At 38.8% G+C, this 20,298-nt stretch overlaps 1 protein-coding gene across 8 annotated transcripts in view; it reads right to left on the bottom strand.

The window, feature by feature from the left end:
• Positions 1 to 20,298, bottom strand: part of fryl (furry homolog, like) — a 462,166-nt gene that overhangs the window by 248,626 nt on the left and 193,242 nt on the right. For all 8 annotated transcript variants that reach the window (XM_060824340.1, XM_060824357.1, XM_060824348.1 and 5 more), the window contains 4 exons: positions 10,626 to 10,706; positions 8,668 to 8,836; positions 2,395 to 2,487; positions 675 to 773 (listed from right to left, as the gene is read on the bottom strand). In XM_060824340.1, the coding sequence (XP_060680323.1) occupies positions 675 to 773; positions 2,395 to 2,487; positions 8,668 to 8,836; positions 10,626 to 10,706 (442 nt within the window). The remainder of the gene's footprint in view (positions 1 to 674; positions 774 to 2,394; positions 2,488 to 8,667; positions 8,837 to 10,625; positions 10,707 to 20,298) is intronic.

The raw sequence follows: 20,298 nt of genomic DNA, 5'->3' as shown, positions 1-20,298 counted from the left end.
AACTATCTCCCTGGCTACTCCTTTTAAAACCTTAACATGAAGTTCATCTGGACCTAGATGCTCGTTAGCCACAGCCTCATTATTTGATTAGTACCCCTGTCTTCCTGAATATAATTTTATTTGGTTGCTCTCAAACTTCTACCTCTTAAGAGACTTAGAGTTAAAGTTGAACAGCACAGAAACAGACCCTTCGGTCCAACTCATCCATGCCAAGTAGATATCCTAAATTAATCTAGTGCCATTTGCCAGCATTTCACCAAATCCCACAAAACCCTTCCTATTCATATACCTATCCAGGTGTTTTTTAAATGTTGTAACTGCTGAGTGGCAGAAGCTGGCAGCTCATTCCATACATATACCACCAACTGCGTGAAAATGTTGTCCCTTAGATCTCTGAAGTCTTTAAATCAGAGCAAATAGTTTATTTAATTTAAAATGCGAACTAAGGCCCAAGTAATATTATTGAATGTTTATCAAATTTAGCCATCCAGCAGTTCCACCTAGTGAGGTTCGGATTTAGCCTGTGCTGAGGTACCTTTTATTCGAGTTGCCACATTTTGTTCATAAAATAAAATTCCAAGATATACTTTGAAATAAGGAGGGTAAAACTAATGGAACAATGCAAAAATGCAAGATTCACATTGACCACAAACCGAACTATTTTACAAACTTACCAATGAATGTTTCTTCCTTGATGAAAGGTCAAAGGTGGTCTGATAGAGCATCTCTACAAAATTCTTCAGACATGGCACATTCACTTCATTTTTAACAGCCTGAAAAACCAAGTTTGGTACGATTAGTGCAATCTCCAAATACAAGATTCAATGAAAACAAAAGCTATTCTTCCCTTTTTATTCTTTATTGGGATGCAGTTATCACTAGCAAGGCCAGCATTTGTTGCCCATCCTAACTGCCCTTGAGAAAGTGATGAGCTGTTTTCTTTCCCTTATATTACATTGAAGATCCTTTTCAACATCTGAATGCGTGTAAAAACTTCCACATTACAACTTCCTAGTGTGCTGTCCTAGAAATCCATGGTGATTCAGTAACTGATGTCAAGCAGCAAAAGGTGTAACATTACCAGCACTTTAAGCAGATTCATCCCATCACTGCTGTTTTTCATATCTACCAGTTTTGTTCATACCACATCTGCACACACTCAGAATATAGAAAGTTGTGGGATTAAAATAAGTCCAGATATTTTATATTCTGCTTGCAACTGCAGCTTTTCAAAAGTGTAGTTCTCAGGATGTAGTCAACTTTGGGAAAGCTAAGTTGAATGGTGATTCCTAGTTTCTCATAAAAGGTGCTGCTGCGCATTCTGTTTGAAACTTCATAATAATTGTTGTGGAGGCAAGAATCTATTTAAGCTTTTCATGCTGCATCAATCTCTGGATATAGAGACAACTGGCTGTAGTGGAAGCCCAAAGTAGAGGTGGTGACAACATAATTGGCAAGTCAGTCTTAGGTTGACAGGTCAGATTGAACAACAGGAAGTAACCCAAACTTTGTATTTACTTGCTAATAAAGATGTCACACTACATTTAATTGTCAAAGCCAATGCTTTACAAACAAAAATAGTTCTTTAAATCAACTTTTATAAAAAGTAAAATTTTAAGATCTGTAATTTTCTGATGATAACAAAATAGTAATATTCAGAGAATGTACAGTTACTGCACTGAATGATTATTCCCTATCCAGTTTAAGTGAATTTCACTTCATAAGTGAAAATTTCTGTTATTTTTGAACAAAGTGGCACCAATTCTTTACTGATAAGCTGCAGTAATTTTATCATGGGTTTTTAACTCTGCTGTTGAACTTTGCAGAATGACAGATTTCTTACAGTCCACTAATATCAGCTCTCTCCCTCAAAAATATTTTCCAAAATTTACTTGTGTGCTTGGTTTCCAATCATGCCCATTCTTTATATCCAGTTACAATGAACAAGTTCTTTAATTACACTGTAGACAAGTTGGCATCTCCTTATTTATTTATTATTCAATTATCACTGACAGTAGAATGACACTCTTTAAAGGATTTGAATACTACCGATTAAATTATTGCATACAAATCATATACTATCTTGTAAATTGGCAATTACAACTACAGCAACAGATTATGTCTGATACAATTGAAAATGGAGTTAGCAGTAGTTAGCTGTGTTGAGGTTGAGAGTATGAGAGCCAGGAAACTACAACTGGTTAAACAGAGTTTGAAGTTAATCATTTATATGTCAATTCCATGTCACTATTTTCACACTTTTGCCTCAAAAATTACCAAAGCTCTTTACTACAAGTAAAAAGAGGAATGTAGCCAAAGATTAACTTTTAGAAAAACTGTGCAGAACAATTATAGTTGTTCATGCGTTTCTCTAGCAGAATAGAAAATACTTACAGCAGCCACAGGAATCAGAATTTCCACAAAGAGTCCAGCAAGTGCATGTTTTATGTCTTTATCTTTCACTTCATGGAAATATTGTGCACATTCCTAGAAAAAATAAAATCCAGTTAAATATTTCTGATTCCCCTATTAAAAATCAAAAATTAAAAGAAGTGTAACTTTCAAAAGAGCTTTAAACCAGAAGTCCCATGTAATGACCCATCGCAGTATCCTAGAGACCCTTGACATCACAGATGCCAGTACTCAGCCAATTCATTTCACTGCATGGTATCATGAGCTGGCTGAAGGCACTGAACACATTATCAGCCAAGCTGCTTCAGCATTGTTACAAAGTAGGAATCTACCATCCAATGTGCTCTATTGCCAATTTATGTTTTGCCCACAAAGAGAGGACAAATTTAAATTCAATTAATTCTCCATTAGCACACTAATGATCAAAAAATGATCATCATGAGTGTCATTAGTGTAATAGAGCAGCACTTACACAATAATAACCAGCTCACTACTACTCCGCTTGATTCTGCCAGAGCCATTCAGCTCCTGGCCTCATTCCAGGCTTGGTCAAAAAATGGACAAAACAGCTAAACTCCAGAGGTGAAGACTCTGCCCTTGACATCAAGGCAACATTTGACAAGAATAGCATGCCACAGAGCTTGAGCAGAACTCAAGTAAAAAGTAATCTCCATTGATTAGAGTTATACTTAACACAAAGGAATATGGCTGTGGCTGGTGGTGGTCAATCATCTAATCCAGAGGACATTGACGCAGAAGTTTCTCAGGGGTAGGTACTTCATCAATGATCTGCCCACAATCACAAGGTCAGAAGTAAGGAAGATAATTGATGATTGCACAACATTTAGCACCACTCAAGACTCCTCAGATACTGAAGCAGTCTTTGTCCAAATGCAGCAAGATCTAGGATTGGGATGACAAATGGCAAGTAACATTTGTGGCACATAAGTGCCAGACAATGGCAATCTCCAATAAGAGAGTAAACCATCAACCCTCTACCAACATCCCAGAACTGCCATTGAAAGCAACTGAACTGGACTTGCCATTTAAATATATGACCACAAGAACAAGTCAGAGAGTAGGAATACTGCATACTAATTTCCTGACACCCAAAGCCTGCTCACTATCAAGAGTTTGGTGGAATACACTGAATAGGTGCAGTTGGATGGGTATAATTCCAAAAATACTCAAAATACTTGACATCATCCAGGACAAAGAAGCCCACTTGATTTGTATCTCTTTCACCACCTTCAGTCAATCCCTTCATCAGTAAACAAGTGGTACCAACATGTACCATCTACAATTTGCAGTAATTCACCAAGACTTCTTTACAAACACTTTCTAAACCTGTGATCTCTACCACCTAGCAGGTCAAGGGCAGCAAATACTTACAAACACCATCTGCAGGTTCCCCTCCAAGCTGACATGGAACTATATTGTTATAACCACATTTGCTGGGATAAAACCCTGAATCTGCCTTGTTACTGTTGGTTTACTAAGGAGCTAGCTCACTACTATCTTGGAGGCGTGATGAAGGTAGGGATGTGCACCTAGTGATCGATGAACAAATTCATTCCATGAATGAATGCCAAAAAATCAATCAAGAGCCCTACTAGAGTAAAATGCATTACTGTGCCATGTGTAATGTGGTCATGAAACTTTATATAGCTTAACAGTACAATGTACAAATGCATTTGTTTTAGATGGACAAGAAACCGAAGCTTGGAAGGCTGTGAAATCGTGAACAGAAATAAAGTTACAGAATTTCAAAATGTCACCAGGTAGCAAATCTTGGTACAGTTTCAATATGCATTGCCAAAGTAACTAGAAAGCAAGTTATTTTTCCAACCTGGATTACGTTAGCCACACTGTGTGGGGCTCTTTATCATGAGCACAGAAAAATGACAGGGTGCAACATCATTATCTTGAATGCCTGGTATATTACAGTACAGAAAATAAGCCCTTCATCTGAGTTTATTTCACACTTTTTTTTTCATGAATGACATTACCTAATCCTACTTTGTAAAGAAAAACCCACACCCAAATCCTTAAGCATTTCTCTTTTTGTCAGCAACTACGGACTTTTGTTTGAAACATACTTTGCAATCTGCTTCCACAATGCCAAGTGAAGGAGAATTCCATGCCCTAAATACCACTCAAATATAATTAGGTTAATTTATATTCTCTCAGTTTTTTCCGATTTAATATGGGCAGTTTCGTTACTGCATGGCTTAATATCTGGATCACTGTTTCAAGAAGTCACACGGAGTGGCAATCCTAGTCAGATTTACGCTTGGTTAACAATTTTTTTAAAAAAATCATGAAGCTTCACACTTCTAGCCAGGAAATCAGATCTTGACTCCTTCAGAAATGAGGAAACTATCTAAAAGCAACACAGTTCTCCCTTAGCAAAAGATGGTCAGAATCAAGCTATACAACCCCTTTTGCATCAGTGTGCTATGTTCCAAGATTTAAATTTACACCAGCACAGACAGCACTTTGACAGCTACAAGGAAGGGGTAAATCTGTAATCTGAGAGGTTATGGGGAGCATTCTATTAAGGAATTAGGATACCAGGTAGGTAAGGTGTTTGCATGCAGTTATGTGTCTTTGCTGGGATGGCAAATCTGAAGCAGGGAACTGTGCAACAGAATCTCCAACATTAGGTAATGATGGTGAATAATGGTGCTAGAGCAATTGGATGTTCCTCACTAGAGAGGGATGGCTATCTCTGGTATAAAGAGGCCTCAGGGACAGTCGGATTAGACTACAGAATTTTCTCAACCAAGTGTAAAACATAAACTTAATACCATATTCTTCCTTGTTTTACCTTAATTTTCCTGTAAGGTTGTAGTGATCTGATTCAATGGAATAACAATTATGCAATTCATGATCTCTGGGCTGTCTGTGTGTTGAAATCTACATTAATTTCAGGGGACCTGGGGTAGAATTGCTTTGCGTTGGAAATGGAAGTCTGATGGTGCAAAAGGTTAGGGGAGGTGTAATTGTAGGTGTGTTGGGTAAGTTGAGAATTCAGCCAGAAGTTAGACTAGGTATTTTTATTGTCTAACTTTCCTGGTTGGCTATTAACTTGACAGAAGCAAAACCCTTCAAGTTCTCTGATGTTGAGGTTTTCTTTATTCAGAGGATTCCAGATGCCGAGGAATTGCTTATCATTTCCAGGGCAATTCCCAAAAAGTGTGCTGCATCTTGAATTCCACAGCATCCTGAATCTCAAATCCATTCTGCACTGCTCTAAAAACTATCTTGGGATATTTGAATATCCGCACCAATATACCACCTACTTATTTGATTGGTTTGAAGATTTTTGTGGGCTGGTGAACCTTGATGTTATGTGTCAAACGCAATGCATTGAAGTTCAGCAGCTGGCTAAACTGCAAAGAGGGAGTCACACGTGCAAATCTCTCCCACCAGAAAACTGTAGCTATGGGTCAGAATATTATGTCTGTCAGCCATCAGACTCAGCAACAAACCACAGGAAGCAATCAGTAAATTGGATCTAATGTCAAGTGTTACGGAGCAAACCAGACCCTCTCAAAACATTTCAAGTAGACTGGGCCCTAACTTTGCTAGTTATTTTAAGCTGGTGTCGAGTGGATATTCCAGGAGTGATGCAGTGGCCCAACCACTTCGTATTAAACAAAACAGAATTTATTTGCAAGATTACCAAATGAGACAAGAACAAAAGAGAACAGAATACAGAATAACTTAACCAATCTGAAAACCCAACAGACTATCCCAAAATGGCAAAGAGATTCAACATGGAACACCTTCTTACATGTAGCTGCTTCTTGGACCAGCAGCCTCCAAACTGACTGCTTGCTAAAACCAAAACAAACAAGAGAAAAGCTGAGCTGGGAGAACTGGCTGCTCTCCTTTCATTGAACAAGTGTTGTTTTTAAAACTTGAAAGCTTTTTGCCTGAGGCAGTATCTGGTAGCTGTAATCAAACTGGCCTTAAACCCCTTGCGTCTTCACAACTGCTCTGAAAACAAAACCAAGGACAATATAACCTTGTTAAAGGGAGCATCATCATCACACAAGGCATAGATGCCTATATTCAAGAACAATACACGTATTGACCAGACAGTCACTACTTCTGGCAAGCTAACATAACAACCATGAGACATAAAAAAATCACCTACAGAAGCAGTTGTTTACTTACAAATTGAGCATTCCCAACACATGCTCAGGTAATAAAGATGGGAAAACATAAACCTACCAGTAACAGAGGCTCAATGAATTCCACCTGCAAAATCTGTGATGAATCTTTAGCATCACATGGAAAAATGTCACCAATATGGCAGTTATTTTAAAAAAAAGGATAAATATCCTAGAATTAATCAAGCAAAGGTAGCTTTGTTTGCTGGGCACAGGCACAGGACAGAATATTGCCATATACACATGGACATGTGACATTGGCAGAGAACCTGCACTATGAGACCAGTAAGGCATCCATACCTCCAATTCAAGGCTGCTGTAAAGAGGCATGAAAGCCTCAGCATCAATCATGACAAGGGGGAAATGCCACCTGATGATGAATGCAAATATTGATAAGGACTGAGAGCAAGTGTTCACCACCATGACATGTGGTTCCAGATCAGATGCCAGTCCTGCTAACAAGTGCCAGCAGAGAGCATCCTGCACCACTAGCAAGATACAATTTCACATTTGACACTTGTGATAGTCTCTGCCTTTCAAAATCAGCTGTGTAGCCACCAAGAGCAGCGCAGAACTGAACCCAACTGACTTGAAGTGCTTATACTGCATTCCTACAATGTCTCCTAAGTGGGAGAAGTGAAGATTGTGACCTGTGTAGTCATTCTAATTTAATAAGGAAAATACTAATTTCTCAAATTTTATCCGAGCTTTTCAATGATAAAAAAAACACACGTAACAACATGACTGTCATTACAGGGTGTTCAAATCTGTAAAGTATTCCTGCTGTGGCCAAAACTGATCTACAGTTTCAATTATCCTAATTACGCTTTAAATTTATCTAACCTGACCACTGGAAATGGCTGAGGTGATGACCCATTATTTTGGGCACATGTGAGTACATACCATTAAATTAAGTAAATAATGTTCAAGTTGTTTTTAAAATTTGTTTCTCAATATAAAAGCTTTGCAAAACTAACCTCTCTTCCTTTTTATATCTTTGCTTCATTTTGTTCTCTTCAATGGCATATTTTTATTCCCCAACATTTTCTTTCAGCATATTGGCATGGTGGCTCAGTGGTTAGCACTGCTGCCTCACAGTGCCAAGGACCCAGGTTTGATTCCGCCCTCAGGTGACTGTCTGTGTGGAGTTTACACATGCGCCCTGTGTGTGCATGGGTTCCTTCTGGGTGCTCCAGTTTCCTCTCTCAGTCCAAAGATGTGCAGGTTAAGTAAAGTGTAGATCAGAATGGTGCTGGAAAAGCACAGCAGGTCAGGCAGCATCCAAGGAGCAGGAAAATCGATGTTTTGGGAAAAGCCCTTCATCAGGATTCCTAATGAAGGGCTTTTGCCTGAAACGTCGATTTTCCTGCTCTGCGAATGCTGCCTGACCTGCTGTGCATTTCCAGCACCACTATGATCTAAACTCTGGTTTCCAGAATCTGCAGTCCTCACTTTTGCCTAAGTTAAGTAAAGTGGCCATGTTAAAATGTCCATAATCCAGGGATGTGCAGGCTGGATGGATTAGCCATTGGAAATGTAGGATTAGTGTGGACTCGATGAATTGAATGACCTGCTTCCACACTGCACGGATTCCTTGCTTCTGTACTGGCTACATTCTGCTCTTCTTTAGCTCCTTTCATTTTTTAACAGGTTTTGATTCTCTAGCATTAGACAAAATGTTTACTGGTCAAAGCAAGGCAAATGAACTTTTCTTGGTCTGTAGTGATATTCTTCAGTTGGATACAGTAATATATGCAAGTCCAAACTCAGGGTCAATGATTTATCAACTTTCTTGCCCCCAAAGAAGGGCAAGTCCATCTTGATATACTTTATGCCTCTACATATTCCAGAATAGCAAGAATCACCCAGAGTTATTTTCTAAGTCTCCAAGGTTGTGTACAATACACCATGTTACAGCAACATGTTGTGTACCCTCACTACATTTTCTTCATTTGTAACATACGTAGCTTGGAAAAATGCAGATATTCTTGAAGTTTGAGGCATGAAGAAATAACAAATTTTAAAGTCAATTAAAAACTTATGCAAATTGCTAAAGTAAAAATGTCCACATTACCTGCATAAACTGAAATGAAGCTTCAAAATCCTCCACAGGATACATTTTGACCCTGAAGAACTTCATTCCCATAATTAAACTGATAATACTTTGCACAACATGAGGGCTCTGCTCCTTCTGACGTAGTTCCTTCAGTTCAGTCATAAACTTCTTTCTTACTGCCTGAAATCTAAAAATAAATGAATTTATGCTTGCAACTCATTAGAATTGAAAATATACAAGTCTGCCCTGTGGAAGTTAATTACTTCTCACACAACATACTCCAGTATAAAAAACAAATTATGTAAAAGACTCAAATAAAACCACCTTGCAATTTATTTCGGTCATATTGCAAATAAAAGTTTCTCAATTACTTCTGCTTTCATTTGTTCCAGAAACACACCGTAATAACTTCACAGATGAATAAAAAACAAAAAAAAATGTCAGCAGCAATCCAAAAACTAACTCAGGTAAAACTCAGAGATAGTATGTACATACAGCAGGAGAAGAACACATTCAAATATTAAAAGAAAAAAAATGAAGTAAATAAGCATCTGGCTTTCTATTCTCGATTTTTATTGAATCAAATATACGATTTGGCACGTTGTCAACAGAACACTAACTTGGGCCTCTGCATCATTACTCCAGTTACTACATTACCATTACAATACAGACAGTCTTCCTAACTTAGTGTTACCATCAACATTCTGGGGATTATTGTTGACAAGAAATGTAACTGTACAAATCAAACAACCACTATGACTACTACAAAAGTAGTAAGTAACTCACTTCCTAACTCTTCAAAACTTGTCCACCATCTACACCAACTTCCCTGGAAGGGTACAATTCCAACGATAAGCAAGAAGCTAGCAACATCTAGAACAAACCACCTGTTTAATTCAGCACTCATCCGCTACCTTATGTTTCCTCCATCAATGGTACAGTGACAGTAGTGTGCACCATTGACAAAATACACAGCAGCAACTTGCCTCGCCTCTTTTGATCACCCCTTTCGACACTGCAAACTCTGTCTAAGGGGAAAAGGACACCAATACATTCCTTCTCCTTTACTATCGTTGGTTCAAAACTGGAAAAGTGGCTCATAAGGCATATAGGATCTGAGGTTTTACACAGCATAGAATGTAAAAACAAACAAACAGATTAAAATGAACCTTTATACAATACTGACTCTACTTCAAAAGGAGCAGGAGAAAATGAGGACTGCAGATGCTGGAGATCAGAGTCGAGAGTGGGGCGCTGGAAAAGCACAGCAGGTTAGGCAGCATCCGAGGAGCAGGAGAATCGACGTTTCGGGCATAAGCTCTTCATCAGGACTTATGCTGCCTGACCTGCTGTGCTTTTCCATCACCACACTCTCGACTTCAACAGGAGCACCTTGCCCAATTCTGGGTCCTACACTTTAGGATAGGAAGCACATTAGTGCATCAGACAGGATGCAGAAACAATTCCCAAGAATGATTCCAGGGATAAGGAATTTCAGTTACATGGACAGATCAGAGAAACTTAGGATATTCTCCTTCAGAGAAAGAATGTTGAGAGGAGATTTGATAGTTATCCAAACTCTTTACAGCATGAATGCAGATGGGGAAAAAACTGTTCTTACTCGGGGAAACGTCAGGACTGTACAGCACCAAATTAAGGTGAATGGTAAGAAAAAAACTACAGATGTCATGAGGAAAAATGTTTTTGCACAACTGGTTAGAATCTGAAAATGTACAGAAAGCAGGTTAATTAGTTGTTTTGAAAGGAATGGAATAGAAAAAAAACCTGCAGACTGAAAAGGAAAACGAAGGGAAATGAAATAAGCTGTGCTGTGCTCTTGTATTGTGCTGAATAGCCTCTTTCTGTCCTGCAACAATTCTGTGATTCTGCTGGAGAGTTATCTTGGAGAATTTGAGATTAGTACCTGGAAAAGTGCAAAAGAAATTACATATTGACAAAATAATTAATCTCCTTACTTTGATTGTGCAAGAACACCAATCACCTCTGCATATAAATCTGCAATAATGTGCATATTCCCAGTGTTGGGTCCTGAATACCTGCAAAAAAAAAGGGAGACAAAAAAAAAATCAGAGAAAATTATTTTTAAAAAAGCATCAGATGTCAAATTTAAACCTCAACAAAATTAATCCACATCGGAATCTTATAAAGTGAACTGAAAATACGATAATACGATGCACTTGCATTGGATAAGAATATGCTACTTGAATTGAGCAAGTCACTTAAACAGTGCTGCTGCACCCAGCAAAGTGAGAATTGTAGCTGTACATGATGCAATTCAATTATCTTATCCAATGCAAAGCAAAATTTTGTTAGAAAACGATAATCCAATTTTTATTGGGTTTTATGCAGAAATTTAACTGAGCAAAATATATCACCAGTCCAAATTTCATGAGTAGTTTTTGTTAAAGGAAGCAAAGCAGAAAATCATAACTCTGAAACAAAGTAGTCACTTGTTTTTGTTTTTAAACCATAAATACACTTCCTTCACGTGAACTGAAGAAAAATATCCAAAACATTACAGTACTGTTACAGTCATGAGCTTAGCATGACTATAACACAACTAATTTGCATGATATTCATAAATTTTGTTCTTTTACTTTTTTTTAAACTAAACAGATGGACAAATCTGAAATCTCAATGCCCTTGTTACAATCCCTACATTCAATGGTGCACTGCAAGCTTCGAATCACCTTAGCAGGACTGACATTTTAAAAAGTTATTTTGGGTTCTCTTCTCTTACCAAAATTATTAGGTTGAATGTATTTTGGTGCAATATGTTCCATACAATTACATTTCATTGCTTGTGGAATACAGCCAAGCTTCTACAATACATTAGATATAGTACAACAGATATAAAGAACAACATCCAATATGAATTTGCAAAATGTCTCTGCCAACACACCCTTCAATTCCTTTTCTGATTTTGTTGACTTTGTGACCTTTCATTACAATTCCACAGCCCAATTAAAGTCTACTCCTGTTAACACATCAAAAAATTTCCCATCTTCCTGAAAAATTCAGTAATTTTTCAAATTCATAATTGCTTTGCCTCATATCTGGCAAGTTAAAACCTCACCACTTATTTTATCTCACCAGTATTTGCTTTTTAAATCTTTTAGGAACAGAGGATTTACGAGAAATCTGTCATTTGAACCTCTGAGCCAGTCGGTTCCACCATTCAATAAGGTCACTGAAATCCAGTAGCAACAATGGTGTACAAGGTGTTCTGCAGCTTAATAATAAATATGCCCCAGAGAAATTTACTTTGTGCCCCGGCTTTATTTGTCTTTTTAAATCATCCCTGTAAGCAAAGTATTCTTTTCTCAATTTCAACTTTGACATAGTCTAAATTAAATTAGACTAAATATTAACAGAACTACAGCTTTCAGTACATTCCCTTTTTTACTTCATGAGAAAGTTGATTTATACCTTTTTCCATTGCTGAGCTATAACTCTACTTTTAACTTTCTAATCTGGTCTTACCAACTTGCTCTATGTGCATCTTTCAAATAAAGTACTTACCCTCGATTTGTATTTTTCTTTACTAAGCTTAAACTGAAATTTGTTGTGGTCATTGCTTTCCAAATGTCTCCCAATTTTTCAGGTGTGATCTACTCCATAGCTGAACTAAAAACCGGTAAAGCAATGCTACTTTGTTGGAGCAACAACATATTGACTGAAAAAACGCTGATCATCATACAAAATTGAACTCCATTTTCTTGATTTCCTACTCCAGTGCATCAATTGTCCATGTGGTAGATTGCCTGAGGCCCCAGCAGTGGCCACTGCTCTGATAAGTCCCCCACTTTCAATGCCTTGCAGGACAGCATTAGCCAGAAACTGAACTGGTCCAGCTCCAGGACTCAGGCTGCGTTACACCACTCACGTCACATTGCTACCTCAATCACAGACTAATTCCCCTTCAACATTCACTGCTGGTGAGCTTCCCAGCAGCAAATGCGGGAGAGAAATGGCCGCTGATTGAGATGCAGCTCCTGTGAAATTGTCCAGTCTGAATTTTCAACAATGGCTTAAGGGCCACACAGAACCTCTCAACAAGCCTGAATACCTGTAACTTAACATTAATAAATTTAGATGAGAAAATTACTTTATGTCTCTGGCTTTCTTCATTTTTTTAATCACCCCTGCAAGCACCAACTTTTTTTCATCTTTGAGATAATCTAATTTAGTTTCCTTAATTATCAACAGAATTGCATCATTTAGTAAACTCACTCTCTTGCCTGCTGACAAATTGTTAACATAAGAAAAACAAAGCAGAGCTAGGGAGCTGCTGGTCGCCTGCTTGGTCAGTTGTCAGAGGGAGAACCTGTTCCGAGTTACAGTGAACTCTGCTCTGAGCCATTTAGCGGGCAAAATCCATAAAATCAGCTCAGATCAACCCAGTCAAGCAGGTCACAAGCATGTCTACTTCCTCAGGAGGCGAAGAATATTCAGCATGTCCACAAGGACTCTTAGCAATTTTTAGTGATGCACCATACAAAGCATGCTACCTGGATGCCTCATAGCTTGACATGGCGACTGTCCTTCCCAAGACTAAGAAATTACATAGTCGTGAACAAAACCACAGTCCATCATGCAAACCAGCCTTCCATCCACTGACTTGCTCTAGGATTCCAGCTGCCTCAGGAAAACAACCAATATAATTAGAGACTCTTCCCACCCATTATGTTCTCTTTCACCCTCTTCTGTCAGGCAAAAGATAGAATAGTTTGAATGCATATGTGAATAGATTCAAGAACAGCTTCTTCTCTGCTGTTATCAAAACAGATCTCTCAAATGTTAATTCTGATCTCTCTCTCTCTCCCTCTCTGCAGGTGGAACACCGTACTCTGCACTCTGTTGTGCTACCCTGATGAACTTTGGTATGATTTCCCTGTGTAGCATACAAAACCAAGCTTTTCACTGTATCTTGCTACAGGTAACACAATAAATTAATTTTAACAAAGTTCTATTTTAATCAATCAGCCTAATGCCACTTTTTATTTTCTCAAATTCTGTGCAGAGTCAGAGTTGTACAGCATGGAAACAGACCCTTCAGTCCAACTCATTCCTACCGACCACATATTCCAAGTTAATCTAGTCCCAACATGCCAGCGTTCGGCCTATATCCTTCTAAGTCCTCCCAATTCATGTACCCAGCTAGATGCCTTTTAAAAGTCATTACTGTACCAGTTTCTACCATTTCCTCTGGCAACTCATTCCATACACGCACCATTCTCTGTATGCCCCTTAGGTCTCATTTAAATCTTTCTCTTCTCACCTTAAACTATGCCCTTTAATTTGGACTCCCATACCCTGAGGAAAAGCCCTTGGCTCTTAACCCTAGTCATGCCCCCATCATTTCATAAATTTCTATAAAAATCACCTCTTCTACTCCAATGCACCAGGGAAAACAACCCCAGCCTATTCAGCCTCTCCCAATAGCTCAGACCCTCCAAGATGCTTGTAAATCTTTTCTGCACCCTTTCAGGTTTCACAACATCTTTTATATTTTATCGAGACCAGAACTGCATGCAGTACTCTAAAGTGGCCTCACCAATGTCCCATACAGCCACAACATGTCACAACCCTTACGCTCAATATGCTGACCAATAAAAGTGTACCAAAATGCCTTCTTCACTAGCTTGTCTACCTGTGACTTCACCTTCAAGGGTCTCTGAACTTGCACCCCAAGCTCTCTGTTCGGTTACACTCCCCAAGACTTTACCATTACAGGTACAAGTCCTCCATGATTTGCCTTACCAAAATGCAACAACTCATATCTATCGGGATTAAACTCCATCCACGACTCCTCAGTCCATCGGTTCACCTGATCAAGGTCCCGCTGCACTGAGAACCTCCTTCATTGTCCACTACGCTACTATTTTGGTGTCATCTGCAAGCTTACTAACCATTCCTCCGATATTCACATCCAAATCATTTATATAATTGACAAACAGCAGCAGACCCAGCACGATCCTTATGGCACACAGCTGGTCACAGGCTTCCAGTCCCAAAAATAACCCTCCACCACCACCCTCTGTCTCCTACCTTCAAGCCAATTTTATATCAAAATGACTAGTTCTCCCTGGATTCCATGTGATTTCACGTTACTAACCAGTTTCCTATGCAAAATCGAGTCAAATGTCTTGCTGAATTCCATAAAGACAACATCTACTGCTCTGCTTTCATCAATTTTTTTCACCACTTATTTAAAAAACTCAATTAAGTTAGTGAGACATGATTTCCCAAGCACAAAACCATTCTGCCCATCCCTAATCAGTCTTGCTTTTCCAAATACATGTAAATCCTGTTCCTCAGAATCCTGTCCAACAACATATCCAACACTGATATCAATTTCATTGCTTTATAGCCTTGGTTTTTCCCTTACCATCTTTCTTGAATTATGGCACATTAGCCACCCCCCGGTCTTCAGATACCTTGCATATGGCTATTAATGATATAGCTATGTCAGCAGTCATTTCCTTAGCTTCCCACAAAGTTCTGGGATACACCTGAAGAGATGCTGGGGAATTATCCATCTTTATCTGCTTCAGGACGTCCAGTACAGCTTCTTCTGAAATATAGACAGACTTCAAGATAACGAGTCGAAGAGTGTGGTGCCGGAAAAGCACAGCCGACCAGGCAACATCTGAGGAGCAGGAGAATCAATGTTTCGAACATAACCTTCAAGATATTGCTGTTTATTCCTCCAAGTTCTATAGCTTCCATATCCTTCTCCACAGAAAATTCTGTTGGGATATACTCTAATATCTCATGCATCTTCTGCAGTTACACACATATGTGGCCTTGTTAATCTTTAAGGGTCTTTATTCTCTCCCCAGTTACTCCTTTGCCCTTAAAGTGTTTGTAGAATCACTTCAAATTCTTCCTAACCCTATTTGTCAAAGCCTAGGTATTTTAGTTTGGTTACTCTTGAGGCACTTATGGCCATCCTTAGGGCAACTAAGAGTCAACCACATTACTGTGGGTCTGCAGTCCCACGTAGCCTGGACTAGATAAGGATGATAATTTCTTTACCTAAAGAGCATTAGCGAACCAGATGTAATTTTCTGACAATGGACAACGGCTTCATGGTTATCATTCTACCTTTAATTCCAGATTTTATTTGATTTACTGAATTCAGGATTTGAACCCAGATACCCAGAACATTAGCTGGGCTTCTGGATAAACAGCCCAGTAATAATATCACATCGCCATTCACTACCCTTTTCATTCCTTTTGTTCCTTTTTTTTCTTTCCACATATGATGGGATAAATTTGACAAAAAAAAACCTTTATCATCTATGTTATTCTTACTTTCATTTAATGTGTATTCTATCTTATCATGAATCTAGCACAACAGTTCCAGTTAACTTCCCCATAATGCAATCTGTCCCAGTCATCAGTCAGGGTAAATTGCAGCACTAATATAGCTTGCTCCTCCGCAGAGAAAGGTTTATAGATTTGAGGATTCATTATTTGCAGTTAACTTTTTATAAATACGCACTAGAAGCCTGGAGTTTGTTGCCCTCAAGAAGCTAGAGATTAGCCTTTCACATAAACAATTATGGAGTCCATTTGCCAACTGAGTTCATGTTCAGAACCAGTTCCTCTTGCGTAAGACCAAAAGACATAGGAGCAGAAGGAGGTCATTTAGCCCATCAAGTCTGCACCATCATTCAATGATATAACTATTAATCTGATAAGGGTTATGGGGAAAACATAGGAATTTAAAGTTGGGGCTTAAAACTCTGTCTGTGCCTTGAATATGCTTTGTGACACAGCCCTAACACCCCCTTCTGAAGAAGGGTAACTGTACTCAAAGTATAAACTCTGCTTTCTCTTCAGAGATTCTGACTGACCAGCTAAATTTCTCCAGCATCCACATTATTCTTTGTTTTAATTTGCTTCTAAGAAGCCTGTTTGTTTATATAAGGTTGCCTCTAATTTGTCTGTATTCCAACAAGTACAGCCCAATCTACTCAAACACTTCTCATTAGTCAGCCCCTACCATACCTGGCATGAGCCCACTGAATCTTTTCTGAACTGCATCCAATGCCATTATATCTTTCCTTAGATAACGGGACCAAAACTGTTTACAGTAGTCGTCTGACTACTGCCTTGTATACTTTTAACAAACCTCCCTATTCTACTCCATTCCTTTGATAAATAAGCCAAAATTCCATGTGTCTTCCCTAATCTTGCTGAATGTGGATGGATGGCTTTTTGTGATTCAAGGACAAGGACTCCCAAACCATTATGTTCCATAGCTTTCTACAGTTTTTCTCCACCTAAATAATACACATCTCCTCTAACATTTCTGTCAAAGTGCACAGCCTCTCATTTTCTCACATTGTATTAAATCTGCCAAAGGTTTTACCCACTCACTTAACTTATCTTTATTTCTCTGCAGATCCTCACCACTTGCCTTCCTACTTATCTTTGTGTCATTGGTAAACTTAGCGATAATACATTCGTGTTTCTCATCTAAGTCATTAAAATATTTTTGTAATTAATTGTCGCACTCAGTATCATTCCCCATGTCGCACCACTGGTTACCCGTTGCCAAACTGAAAATTTAGTTGCCTAGCTCTCCGCCTTTCATTAGTTAAGCATGTCTTTAATCATAAGGTTATCTCCGTAGTGGCTTCAGGGTAGTGTCTTTTGTGTAATGACTGGATTTACTGCACTGCCTTATACTCCTTTCAGAAATGTTACCATAAAAACTTTGAGAAATAGGAACAGGAGTAGGCTGCTCACCTACTCAAGCCTGGTCTGCCATTCAATAGGATTACGGCTGATCCTACATCCTCACATCCTGTTCCTCACATCCACTCTCCTGCCCTTTTCAAAAAAAAATCCATCTCAGCCTTAAAAAAACACACAAAATTTCTGCCGCCATAGCTTTCTATGGAAAGGAGTTCAAAATACTCAATGCTGGGAGAAGAAATACCTCCTCATGTCAGTATTAAATTGCCTCCCTTTATGCTGTGATTGTGCCCTCTGGTTCGAGACCCTCCCATGACAGGAAACATCCTCACACCATTTAATTGTCTCAAGCCCTTTTCAGAATCCCAAAATGTTTCAATTAGATCACTTCTCGTTCTTCTAAACTTCAGTGAGTAGAGCCGCAAACTCTTCCACATCAGGGATCTTCTTAGCAAACCTCTGAACTGCTGCCAATGAAATGACATTTTTCCTGAAATAAGGGAACCAAAACTGCTCACAGTACTCCAGATATGGTTTCACCAGCACCTTGTATATTTGCAGTAAGAATCCCCTACTCTTACATTCCATTCTGAAGTCTGCAATTGCCACAGCATTTAACAAATACAGTAGAATCCAAGCTGAAAGTCATTGTAATTTGGGTGGTCAATTAGCAACCAAAAAGGTTCGGGTGGGTTAGTTGCTTGCAAAGCGCAAATATCAGTATTGCATTATGCAGAACAACCTTCTTTGACTCTTTAGCATGAGCTGGTCGAGAGATTTCAGAGTCTTGAATTCACCAATTCTAGGGCCAGACTCAGTCACTCTAACAGACAGAGAACAAACCTCACCCTGCTAAATATAGCTTCTGTAGCTCTGAATGTCTTTTATTTAACTTAAGAGAAAACACAAACAAGGTGACCAGCAGCTATGTAGAAAATAAGATTCGCTGGCAGTGTGCGCCAAATGAGCACTGCTGTCCAAGCTGATAGTGGATTGATTGACTGACAGGAAGCAAAGAATGGGGATATATGAGTGCTATTCTGGTTGTGGTGTCCCTCAGGGATCAATGTTGGGACCACAATTATTTACAATTTATAAAATTGATTTGGAGTTGGGGACCATGAGCACGGTGTCACAATTTAACCGATGACACTAAGATGATGGCAGAGTAAAGTTTGTAGAGGACCACAGATACATTGAGTAAGTGGGCAAAGGTCTGGCAGATGGAATACAATGTTAGCGAATGTGATGTCATACATTTTGGTAGGAGTAACAGCAAAATAGATTATTACTTGAACTGTAAAAAGTTTGAGCATTCTGATTTGCAGAGGGACCTGGGTATCCTTATGCATGAATCACCGAAGATTGGTCTGCACGTACAACAACTAATTAGGAAGGGGTTGAGTTTCAAAGCAGAGAGGTAATGTTACAGCTGTACAAGATGCTAGTGAGGCCACACCTGTCGCACTGTGTGCAGATTTAAGAAAGGACATACTGGCACTGGAAGGGATGCAGAGGAGGTTCACGAGGTTGTTTCTGGAGTTGAGGGGGTTAGCTTATGAGAGGCTGAGTAGATTGGGATTATATTAATTAGACTTCAGAATAATGAGGAGAGGGTCTTGTAGAGACATATAAAATTATGAAAGGAATCTATAAAATAGAAAATAGATAGGATGTTTCCACTGGTTGGTGAGACTAGGACTAGAAGGATGGCCTCAAGATTAGAGGAAGCAGGTTTGGAACTGAACTGAGAAGGAACTTCTTCACCGAGAGGGTTGTTAATTTGTAGAATTCCTTGCCCAGGAAAGTAGTTAACACTACTTCAGTAATTGCTTTCAGAGCAAAGGTAGATACTTTTTTGAAAAATAAGGGAGATGGTGAAAACGTGGGTGAGTGGAGCTGAGTCGACGAAAAGATTAGCCATGATCCTATTGAGTGGTGGAGCAGGCTTGAAGGGCCGGACAGCATACTCCTGCTCCTAATTCTTATGTGCTTACGTCCAGACTGTAGAAATGAGGACAGCGTGCATGGTGCTTCATTTTCACAGATTTCAAAGTGCAAATGTGTAGCTCAGTTATACCCAACAGAACAGGTACAATAGTTTTCAGATGTAAAATTGCACTGGGTTAACCAATATCAGAATAGATCCTTAATGTATTTTTGAAATATTACTGTTTGATAATAAGAACAAGTCCTTTAATCATGATCTGGCAACCTTACAACCTTCAAATGCTTCAACAGTAGTATCAAAAGCTAATAACCTAGAGGAAAGTCTTACTTCATCATTAGCCACAAAAGACTCTTCATGCAAAATTATAGGCACATAGAGTATAACCAATTGGCAAGACAAACCGAGGTAGCATTTCAGGTCAAATGACCTTGCATCAGTATATTGGGATGACAGGTCAACTTGAAACATTAACTTAATTTTCTCACCACAGATGTTGTTGCACAGATGAGTAATTAAATAGAAAAAATAAGTAATGTTTTACGGGGAAAAAGCAAGAGATTGAGACCAAGTTAAAATGGTCAGAGTAATTACAGACAAAATGGACTGAAAGCTCTGAGAGTTTCTCAGGGTTTTTAAACAACAGCTTTTAATTTCAAATTCTCAACACCTACAGAATTTTGCTTTTGAAGAAAATAGGTCACAAAGATTCATCAATGAATTACAATTGCAGCAGGAGAAATCTGCTCTTGCTGATGTCATGGACCAGACCAGACCTCATCAAAATATTTGAAAGTAGCCTAGCAATCGTAACCCCAAATTCTATCATCACTATATTAAGAAAAGTGAGATTAACTGATAATGAAATTTTTTTTTTAGATTAGACTTACAGTGTGGAAACAGGCCCTTCGGCCCAACAAGTCCACACCGACCCGCCGAAGCGCAACCCACCCATACCCCTACATTTA

The sequence above is a fragment of the Hemiscyllium ocellatum genome, chromosome 1 (assembly GCF_020745735.1).
Source record: "Hemiscyllium ocellatum isolate sHemOce1 chromosome 1, sHemOce1.pat.X.cur, whole genome shotgun sequence".
NCBI classification, from domain to species: domain Eukaryota; kingdom Metazoa; phylum Chordata; class Chondrichthyes; order Orectolobiformes; family Hemiscylliidae; genus Hemiscyllium; species Hemiscyllium ocellatum.
This window is presented reverse-complemented; position numbering and strand designations above follow the sequence as displayed.